Source organism: Anguilla rostrata, chromosome 17 (genome assembly GCF_018555375.3).
Source record: "Anguilla rostrata isolate EN2019 chromosome 17, ASM1855537v3, whole genome shotgun sequence".
Classification (NCBI taxonomy): domain Eukaryota; kingdom Metazoa; phylum Chordata; class Actinopteri; order Anguilliformes; family Anguillidae; genus Anguilla; species Anguilla rostrata.
Window position 1 is genome coordinate 19,196,670 of NC_057949.1, and position 11,177 is coordinate 19,207,846.

An 11,177-nucleotide genomic window follows, 5' to 3' on the forward strand; every position below is an offset into this window, starting at 1 on the left:
GACCCATTTAAATCAGTTAATGTTCTAATTAACAGTAATGATGCTGATCTCAACTGGCGATTTTATGATAATACCCCATATTTGGATGAGAATTAATGATTGATGAGATTATGTATTTCACCATGTGTGTGTGTGTGTGTCTGTGTGTGTGTATGTGTCTGCAAGTATATGTCTGCGTGTGTGTGCGCATTGTGTGCGTGCTAGTGAATGTGTGCGCCAAACGTTTGAAATTAAACTGGACTTCTTCCATGTTTTATAGTTTTCAATGGGTAATAAAGCCTGATATTTACTCATCTCTGCTCATTACCTAGATTGCTGTTTGAGCATTCGTTCCTCCACACACAGCATGAGGCCTGCCCTTCACCCCCCCCCCCCCCCCAACAGATCCTTACAGCACTACCTCCACAGGGGTGGTAAACAAACACAACGTCAGCCAGGGGACAGTGCACTGTGGCTAAATGAAGAAGCTGGCTCAGTGCTTAAGTGTGAAACGTATTTTATTCTGCCATCTCACATTTGTACAATGTGCAGTGGACTCTCATAGCACAAGAGAAACAGACAGAAGGACAAACACACAAGCTACAGACTCCGGAGGGAGAACACTGGCAAGATTACAAAAGACTTAAACAATAAATAAATACAGAAAGGAGAAGAGACAGAGAGAGGAAAAGAAAGAGATGGAAAAATACTTTTTCACACTTTTAAAACAAATCTTTTTATTTTTCAGATATCGCCTTCAACAGCCACTTACTTTGCTATGAAAGTAATGTTTCAAAGATTTATCTCACAATATCACAGACCAAGGACGGGCACAGCAACACGGACATCACCATTGATCAGCACGTTAACCAATAAGAAAGAGAAAAATGTTCACTTATTGGGTACGCTACCCAATCAGGCACTTACCACTATAAGCTGGCTGTCAACAGGGCAAGAAGCAGGAAAACCCAGAAAAAAGGGTACACTTGTGAAATATTCCCACTCCCACCTGCCCCCCCTCCATACACAAACATGGGTTAGTTGTACAATGCGTAGGTGGCAGCGGAGGTGCCCATGGCTTCAGAAAAGGACTGGCTATTGTCAGCTCTAGTTATTGGCTTTAACTGCAGCAGGACTGGATACTGACTGTGGCCCCAGTCTCCAGACAGCACTGCTCTTTCTGCCCTGCTGTGAGATTATAGGTGACTGACCGCAAGAAAGGAGGAGACTGACCGTGAGAGAGGGGGAGACTGATCACGAGAGAGGAGGAGACTGACCGTGAGAGAGGAAGAGACTGACCGCGAGAGAGGAGACTGACCGTGAGAGAGGGGGAGACTGACTGCAAGAGAGGGGAGACTGACCAGAGAGGAGATGGCAAGAGAGGGAACTGACTCAAGAGAGGGGAGACTGACCGTGAGAGAGGAGGAGACTGACCACGAGAGAGGAGACTGACCGTGAGAGAGGGGGAGACTGACTGCAAGAGAGGGGGAGACTGATCACGAGAGAGGGGAAGACTGACCGCAGGAGAGGAGGAGACTGACCACGAGAGAGCGAGAGACTGACTGCGAGAGAGCAGAGGCCCAGGCCACAAATGTAGTAATGTTCTAACAATGTTGCTGGAATGTTGTTCCTGCATTTTTTCCGGCTTGCCTTGGTAGTAGAGGATGAGAGTCAGATTCAGGTTACAGGGTTTCCAGGGCATCAGAGTAATGCTTTGAGGGCAAAAAGACTCGGCTAGCCCACAGGGATGTTATATATTTATGTTATTTTCATAATTTTTGAACGACTGCAAGTGAGGAAAATTCGGAGGCTGCCTGTAAGTGCACTGAAAGGGAATTTACAGTGTGAAGTTCAGCTTGTGATTTAATGTCCATGTAAAATGTGAAAATGTTCACCATTTATAATGAATATGGAGTGTATGCGTGTGAGTGCAAAAAATAAATACTTTATGCAAAAATTATGTAAATAAAAACACTTCACAGAATTGTGTTCCTCATGTTGCTGAAATATCACAAATTCCAACAAGAAAATCACCTCTTAGAACAGGACACAATTTGTGGGATGTACAACACCAAGCTCTGCCACACGTTGTGGGGGAACAGAGAGCCACAAACTCCACACGCCCACAAACAGCCCAGCCCAGCCCAGCCCAGGGACAAGGGCCGTCTGCTGTCCAGCAGAACTGCCCAAAAAGATACTCTTGGAAAAAAAATGAATAATAAAAACCAAAAGCACTGTTTTAATACAATAACATAGCCAATCTGTCGCCCCTTTGCTGACAGATGTCCCTCACTTTAAAAACACGCTCCATCACATTGTCCGCCTCCGGCAGCCCCCTTCCCGCCCCCTCACTGCTGGGTGCCCACGCGCAGGGGGCACGGCTCCAGCGGCTCTTTGGTGGCCCCCCCGAACACGTCGATGTCCTCGTCCGTCCAGGGCACCACGTTGCCCACGGAAACCTGGCTGCAGTCCGCCAGGCTCGAGATCTCGCTGGGCGTCAGCACCCGGTCCCACAGGTTAAACTGGGACAGCTCTCCCACCAGCGCCTGGGAGGCATCAAAACGCCCCCCCACCGCATCCTTGGAGTGAGGGAATGGGAGTCAAGAGAGATGGGGGGTGGGCAGCAGAAGTGCAAAAGCAGGCGGGGTGGTTTGGAGAGAAAAGAGAAAGGGAGGCGAGAAGGAGGAGCGAAGGAGGAAGAGGGGAGGAAAAGGGGAGAAGAGAGGGAAGGGAAGGAGGAAAAGCGGAGGACAGGGGAGGAGAGATGGAGTAAAAGGGGAGAAGAGAGGGATAAGAAGGGGGAGAGAGGGAGGAAAGTGTGAGACAGGACATGTCAGCAGTCAAACAGGAAAGGAAGTGAGGCAATGTAATAAGGAGGTTTCAGTGAGAACCATCAGTTCCGGACCCCGGGCGCTCCTTACCTGCTCCTGTCCCAGGACGAGCACGCCTCCTGGCCGGATGGGGTGCCAGGCAGCCAGGCCCTCTCCCTCGCCCTTCAGCTTGCCCCCCTGGTAGGCCTGCCACACCCCGTCCCGCAGGGTCCAGCTCACGCACACATGCTGCCAACTGCCCAGTGGCAGGGACAGGGGAAGCTGCGCCACCTGCAGGCGGAGGAGGGAACAGGCCCATCACATCAGTGTGCACAACATATCCCCCCTACACACCCACACACTTTCCATTCTTTCCATCCCATTTTTTAAGCTGGAGAATGGACTAAGCTCGCGGGTCATCACTTGTCACCCACATTCACACTCTGCGCTTGTGACCAGTATTCTCCACAAACTCATGTTTAGATTATTTACACAGGAAATGAACGGAAGTGATTCTGGTAATAAATGCAGCTGTACCTTGTCGTTAATGAGCAGCTCCACTGGTTTACGCGCGCCCTGCAGAAACACAAGTTCGTTAGGCTGTCCCGGGACGGAGTAGGAGAAGGGCGTACCAATGCCCCCCTCCTTGGCCCGTAGCCACAAGCAGGCCGTCAGGGCGTGCATTTCAGGAATGGGGTGTCGAACCAGCCCATACATGTAGTTGGTCCTCAAAGGGAAGGACAGCTTGTATCCTTCAGGGTAGTGATGCTGTGACAGACCTGGAGAGAAAGAGGGAGGGAGGAGGACGTTTAAGGTTCAGACTAATAAACAGATGATTATGTTCATCTCAAGTAGTTCTGTTAGGGCACAGAACCCAGGAAGTGTTGGTCTGGATATAGCCAGTTGTGAGTGCTCATGACCTTCTTTTGTAGTGCCATTATTCAAATACATACAACATTTTTCTAAAACTTAAATAAAATTTTAAACTTCAAGGGCTAGTATCCCAGACATAGATTGAGCCTGGTCTTAGACTGAAAGTAAAATGCAGTGAAGACCTACACTGAAAAAAGTTTTTAGTCTAGGATTAGGCCTTATCCATGTCTGGGAAACCAGCCCCAAATGTGAAACTGTCAAGTAATCTAGTAAAGTATGTTATGAAAACAGCCCTTAGTAACTGAATACAAAACTATTTTCTTTTCCAGTTTTTTCAGAATTTTCCTCTTCTGTTGCCATCTCATCTCCCACCAGCCCCCCTTCGCTGCCCCCCAGCCCCCCAGCCCTGGCCCACGTCTCCCCCGCCCCCAGCCCATGTCCCTTTGCTCCCCGCCCCCCGGCCCGTGTCTCCCGCGCCCCACCCTGCTCCAGGCTGAGGATGCGGTGGTGCAGGGAGTCCAGCCCCTGGTCCATCTCCTCCCGGTGGTTGTGCGTCTCCTTGTGCAGCGCAGCCCTCTGCCTCTCCAGCAGCTTCATCTTCTGCTCCAGCTCCGTCTCCAGGTCCTCCACCCGCCACCGCACCGCCTCGCCCAGCGCCCCCGGGCCCTTCTGACCCGCCCCAGTGCGGTTAGCCATGGAGGGGCCTATGTCTGACTGCCAGCACAGAAAACAAACACAACACAGGTCTTATGTAGATGAATAAGTTCTTATTAGGGAGAAAGGGGGGGGGGGGGGGTTAAAGGGAATGGGAATAAAACGACACTAAAGCTTGAATAATTCTAATAACAGTTCCCTTCAACCCACTTATTATGTTTGGAGAAAAAAAATCAAACCAATATCCTCAGTTATTCTCTGTGTAGCTCTCATTACTTATTAATTCAGCTCCCCCGTTAGTGAAAGCCGTGTGTGCCGAGAGATCGCTTTGAAGCTGGGTCATATTTCCCCCCGGTGTGCGTGTGGCAGCGCGCTAAGTGTAGTTTGGGGGGTAGTGGTTTGGTATTGGCCTGTGGACCAATCAATAAACACCATACATTATTTCTCCGTAATGATTTTTTATTTCTAGCCTTGCTAAACAAACGTGACCAGGGTTTAACATTTCCCCTTTGTGATTGACAAAAAAACCCCGCGATATTCAGGACACCGTTGAAATTAAACTGGGTTTTCTTGAGTGTCTTAAAATAACGAATTACTGACAGTGCTTAGTTCGTTTACTGCCTTTGAGATTAAGCCGCACAATGAAAATTGATGGAAGGCCACACAATTTTAGGTCAACACTGACGATGCTCTGAAAGTATTCATAGCATCTACAAATCTATTTTCATTAAATATATTTTAAATATTGTCTGTGCAAGACTTTATGTGAAGCTAAAACAAATGCTAATTCCAGCAATAAACCAGGGTTCAACAGGTAAAGAATTGTTTTTTTTTCTCGCGCTCTCTTTCCAATGCGCATTATGTTCCTTCGGTTGTCTAACACGAAAATGAAAATACTTAAGCACATGCATACCTAAACTAAAGTCCGTGCATATAAATAGCTGGTCATTCAGATCGGCGCTTGTTTCTCTCACCTCCAGTTTCTCGATACGGTCTTTCAGCTGAATGATGGCACGCTCCAGCTCCTCTAGGGCGCGAGCGGTGTGCGGCTGCATCGCGGCGGGATTCGGGGTGTCGTCCCTGACCATAAGGTGTCCCTTGCCACCATCCCAAAGTCCTGCACTTCTCTCTGACATGCCTCGGTCTTCCAGACCGCTCTCACACTCTGACAACTTGCCCGTGAGCTCATGGATGGTTCGCTGATCGCCCAGGATCTGGTCTTTCTGCTGCACGACGGTTTGTCGGAGCTCCTCAGCCATGGTGCGGAGGTAACCCCAGTCCTCTCCGGCAAACGCTGACGGATCGTCGGCCTGTTGCTGATTGTGCTTCGGTTTGCACTCCCCGGCAGGAATAGGGGTGCAAATGAGTCGGTTAAAACTAAACTGTTGTCCGCTTCCAACTCCCACTGCTGCCGAGCTGCTTATACCGTTAAATGTCGAAGCCCCGAGACCATTTACTCCGCCTCCGGTCGATTCAGCACCGTGGAGAGCGCTCAGAGGACCGGCTTGAGCCATTGAACCCGGCGATAGGGGTTGCAAAACAGAGTCCGCTGACAGAGACAGGTTTCCAGATAGTGGCTGGGGTGCAGCAGCAGTGGATCCGGGATGGACCGCGGCGATGATGCAGATGACCGCGCCGAGAAAGGCCAGCATCCCGGCGGCCAAGACAACAACAAGGAACTTCAGGGTGGCGGTGTGGTAGAACAATATCGGAGAAAATGATCTTCAATTTAGATGAAGCTTTAACGAATAATATATTTTTTTAATTAAATACCGTTAGACCTCACCGAACCCATCGTAAATCTGTCACCCGTTCCCAATAATTAGAGAACGTGGACGTTGAGCGTAAGCCCTTCTCCCTTGACAATTCTAATAAATGTGAATAAAAGAGTCAAAGTAGCCTTGATAAAAATCAACTCGCATATATATGTATTTTCTATTGTATTTCTGACATATGGCACGTGCCTTGGTAGTCCTCCTTTGCTATCTTGTCGAAAACCTTCTTTGTACGTTGCTAAGCTTCTGTCGCTGAACACGAGGGGTGGTACACAGGAGAGGTGGAAGCAATTCACATCAACACACAGACCAATACCGAGAAAGCGAGAGAGAGAGAGAGAGAGAGAGAGAGAGAGACGTCGGCCAAATTAATGTAGGCTATAGTCTATAGGAGAACCTTGTATGCTGCACCGATTGAAACCATCCTATCTATATGCACCCCCTTAAAAAAGGACAAGGTACCTCAAGGTTGGCGCATTACGATAAGATGGTCATTTCTTTGTTTAACCTCCTGCTGTTGTTGAGTAATCTGTGAGGTGGACCTACCCACTCAGTATAAGGTATTGCTCCCTAACGTTTCACGTATAGGCTACGCACTGATGCTCAAACGCATTTCTGTCAAACAAGCGCTAACAAAACTAACAGGGATGCAATGATATATATTGCCAACACACATAAACAAAGTGTGAATGACTCAATGACACACCGTCTGTGCATAGCGTTAGACTTCCTGGGGAGAGGGAGAAAGTTGCCACGAGCGGGACTTATTCGTTGCACGAGCAATGTGATAAATTGCGAAGAGGCGATGAAATGCCCGGTTGACCAGAAACTGATCATCAGGTGCTGCTGGGACAGTTAGCAGCGTTGAGCGCATAAGCCACGGCCAAATAGCCTAGCCTCACAGCCGCCAAGGAGGCAGACTGAAGCGCGAGCAGGACTGTGTGTGTATGTGCTCAACACGACGTACGCGCGTACGTGTACGACAGCGAACCATTCTGGAAAGCATTAGGGTTAAAGCAGGGCTTTGGTCAGAATGGAAATTGGCGACTGGCAACGCAAGTGTTGATAACGCATACCTTAAACCGACCACCGCTATCAATTATGTGGTAGAATAGAATCAATAACATAGTTTAACGCATAGAATCAAAGCAACGAGTCATCAAACACAGAGGGTTCAGAAATGGCCGCTATTACCAATTCAGTGTAATTAAATCTCCATGACACTTCTAATAAATTGTGATGTGCCCATGTCCCATAGAGAAACAAAGGCGAATGCAAAGTTGAAAAGTACCCGTGTCAGCAGTGCTAGAGGTGTTGGCAGGGCAGTGCGGTAGGTGCGTGGCAGCTGACACAGGGTCTGTTTCGTCAGCTGCATGTGAAGCGAGGGGTGTGGATTGTGTAATCTATCCACTACGTGGTTAGCAGGCTGAGCAGGGAACATAAATCTTTTTAAATATACATTCAAGATGCCTCCATATTTTCACAAAGGTTTTGAGAGTAGTTTTTCAAACGTAGGTCAAAGGAGCAGGGTACTGCGGACGGAAACAGCTTAGGGGGAAGGTTATAAACGAAAAGATCAAATAACAACCCGCTTCCAGTGGGAAGTGGGAACAGGTCCAAGCACACAACCCTTTATCGAGGCTTTTGCTGGTTTCAGAGTGCAGACTCACAGTAGACAGTTCAAGATTCTAAGAAGTTATTTAACACATCCCACAGCTAGTACATACTGGCAGCAACTGTTACATCTGAGCCTGCATCCCCCCCCCCACCAAACAGCCTCCAGTAAAATAAAATAAAAATGGGAAGAAAAACATTATAAAATACATGCTAGCTGGATCTTCTGTACACATAAGAAAAAAATAGTGCCTTTTATATATGCTACTTCTCTGCTGGTCTATCAACAGTTATCCAGAATCACTTTTTTGTGCTCAGTTGGATACTGCTCTTGGTGCAAGGATGTATGAAACTTGGTCCAGAAAGAGGAATTAGAGGTACTTATGGACTCCAAATGGCTGGAACTGAAAACCAGGACCAGAAACTTTGCTCGGTCTTTGCCTATGCAATGTTTAATTAAAAATGGCATTCCACACCTGGCCCACTAGCTGTGCTGTGGTTTTTGGTGCAGCAGTCCTGAGAAACAACACACATGTTAAGATGACCAGGATTATGTGGATTTCAACTGCTGTGCTACAGCAGTACTCTTACTCTAGGAGTGACCTGATGTGTTACAGTAATAGTCTTCCCCATGGAGTTATTCCCTGAATTTTACTGGAGTTACTGAAATTTTATTTGCAGTAATTTGCTTTGTAATATTGTAATGCGACATTTGATAGGAAAATGAATGCATGCGTCTTAGAAATGAGTAAACCTATGATATGATTTCCAGAATACCTCAGATAGGGTTTCCCTGATATACTCATTCAGTATATTAGGAGGATGAACTTAGGTGCACAATAGAAAATGTACTTAGATTTTAAATTCTGAATTGAGGCGTGTCATTCGTAGATTGTATCTGGTGCTATAACAACCTACATATGGGGCACCCCATTTACAGGGTAGGGCAGCCCAAAGCAAGAGACCCCTTGGGCAACGGGGCAGCCGATGATATTGGGGGCAGAAAAGGCAATTAGGTTCCCCTCAAATTTTTTCTGAAGGAAACCAATTACACTGCAGATTGCTGCACTCGGATCCATTAATGACATTATTACCCCAAGCCAGCCGCATAAGAAATCTCTGAAGTGCTGTGAGTGCCACCTGGTGTACAGACCGAAAACTACAACCACTGTAGTGCCTGTAAGTCAAGCCTCACTTGTCAGGCTCATGAACTATGGCTGTAGAGACAGAGCCGGGGCTTGAGATTGCTTTAACAGTCGGAGGTCTGCCTTACAGCACGTCACGTGCTGAAATAACCTTTCCGAAGGATGTCGACTCGAAACAGTTATGGACAAACACAAATCTGAGTCCGCTTCACACAACCCTATAAAACACCCCTGCTTTAAACCTGTCAAGGTCCAGGGATATGATTAGAAAAACACTATAAATGAAAAGCATGGAAGGACAGGGATCCCTCTTAGTTGACAGGCAAAGTTATATTGCCGATAATTAAATGATCCGTTTAAAACGGATATTAATTTCCCCCTTGCTTCAGCATTTTGCTTGACAGCATCCATTTATCAAAATAATTCTGCAAATATCTTCATAAAAGATTCAGTCAGACATTTATAGATAGAAGTCCAGAGATCCAAAAAACATTTTCGTGTACTGCCTTAATGCGTGAAAAGTAACAAAAAATTAAATTAAATGAAATACAATGCAGAATCCGCACTCAGTAAAGGCATTTACTATGAATGATTGCTCATCTAGGCATGACCGCTTCCACCTTGGGTGACATCATCAGCCAATCACAACCAGAAGCAGAGGTCTGTGGCTCAGGTCAGATGAGTTTCCACATGTTACCGCCCAATGACGTGTTGTGTGCTGCAGTTACCAGGTTACCAGTCATCACCGGTGAGACTCACCTCCTCTGGTAAGTACAGCATTTCCCATCATGCCATGCGCACAGTCACATGGAAAATGGAAGGTAGCCATCAGAGTGCAGGCACATGTATCAGAAGAGAGCAGTTACTTCACTGCAGCTCGAGACCACAGCAACTTAACAGATGGTCTGAACGGTCATTGAAAGTAATTTTATTAAAAACATAACAGTGAACACAAAGAGTAACATGACGTACGGGACCTGAACAATAAGAACTTTACAACTAAAACATGCTTCAAAAACAAGTATCACATCATTAACATCACGGTGGCCATCGACAGCGTTTCACATGACACATTTTACCTCACGGTGATCAAAAGTCCTGTACAGCAGACTGAAAACAGCCTGGGTTCCCATTCACTCAACCCCATGGCATCCATGGCATCACCAACATGGCGAACACCAGCAAGAGGACAACTTTGGCACTTACTGTTTAATTCAACTGCAGGACAGCACTCCTAGTCACACTGAAATGAGTGAGAATGAACTAAAAAAAAAAAAAAACGGAATTGTCACACTTACATTCCTAAATACGTCCCAAGAACAGTTTAAAAAAATTTAAAATGACTCATCACACTTATTCCTTAGAGCCAGAAGTGCACAAAATTCTCTTCAAAAATCTTTTAAATTACTTATCACACTTATTCCTAAGAGAGTCTCAAGTGCACAGGCCTCTTTGTAAAAAACTTAAAATTACTTATCACACTTATTCATAAGAGAATCTGAAGAGCACACGGTTCTTTTTAAAAAATAAGGTATTTTTTGCCCACTGCAGGGGCTCGTCCTACGAATCTGTGTTCCACACCAAAAACCACAGCACTCTGTAGAGCTGTGGCCTAATGATATAACTTTTTAAAACATTACAGTACAGCCCAGTCACAGACTATCAAGTACAGCAAAACTGAAGTTAAATCTGGGGTGCGCGTTTCACACACCTGCAAATGCGGCTTTACCTTAAGCCGGACCAGCGTCCATGTCCGGGGAGGAGGCCGCAAGGCCGAATCGCAGCCTAACCGCGCGCAGGGGAGAGGGAAGCCCTAATTCAGAGTTAGCACCATAGCATGTCCCGTAAAACTGCCCCCTCGCAGGTGGAACTAGCGTAACAACAGGCCACTCAGCCCATCTCGTCTCCACTTTAACTGGTGAAACACCTGTCAGAGCTGCTTTCCCAACGGGACGTTCGCCCGGCGACGAAGGGGGGCGGCTGACCGTCGGCACACGCCACCTCCGTTCGCTGTGGGCGGCACGCAGGGAACCCGCGGGTGACATCACCGCGCTCAGCGCCCAGGTTCGGAAAGTAAAGAACCGAGGCTGCTCAAGTCCGGCCTCAGTTTTGGCTGTGGAAGCGAACGGGCTTCAGCCACGCGCCAGGGGTGACGCACGCAGCACCTACCCGACCCTTCAGCACCGGGGCGAGGTCAGAGCGCCGTCGGGACGTTAGCGCCGAGGCTACGAGCCCACGGGGGCGAGCCGCCCGAAAGGAACGCGCTCAAAACAGCGGGCCGGACGAGAGCTGAGCACGGACAGACTTAACGAGGTCGTCCGGGGCGC

The 11,177-nt window shown here is 47.6% G+C and overlaps 1 protein-coding gene across 1 annotated transcript; it reads right to left on the reverse strand.

The window, feature by feature from the left end:
• Positions 1-1,384: 1,384 nt before the first annotated feature.
• LOC135243078 (neuronal pentraxin-2-like) lies at positions 1,385-7,354 on the reverse strand. Its single transcript, XM_064314586.1, has 5 exons — positions 5,291-7,354; positions 4,145-4,376; positions 3,327-3,568; positions 2,901-3,080; positions 1,385-2,558 (listed from the first exon to the last, which is right to left on the reverse strand). The coding sequence occupies exons 1-5, from the start codon at positions 5,966-5,968 to the stop codon at positions 2,328-2,330; spliced, it is 1,563 nt and encodes a 520-aa protein (XP_064170656.1). The 5' UTR covers positions 5,969-7,354; the 3' UTR covers positions 1,385-2,327.
• Between the last annotated feature and the right edge of the window lie 3,823 nt (positions 7,355-11,177).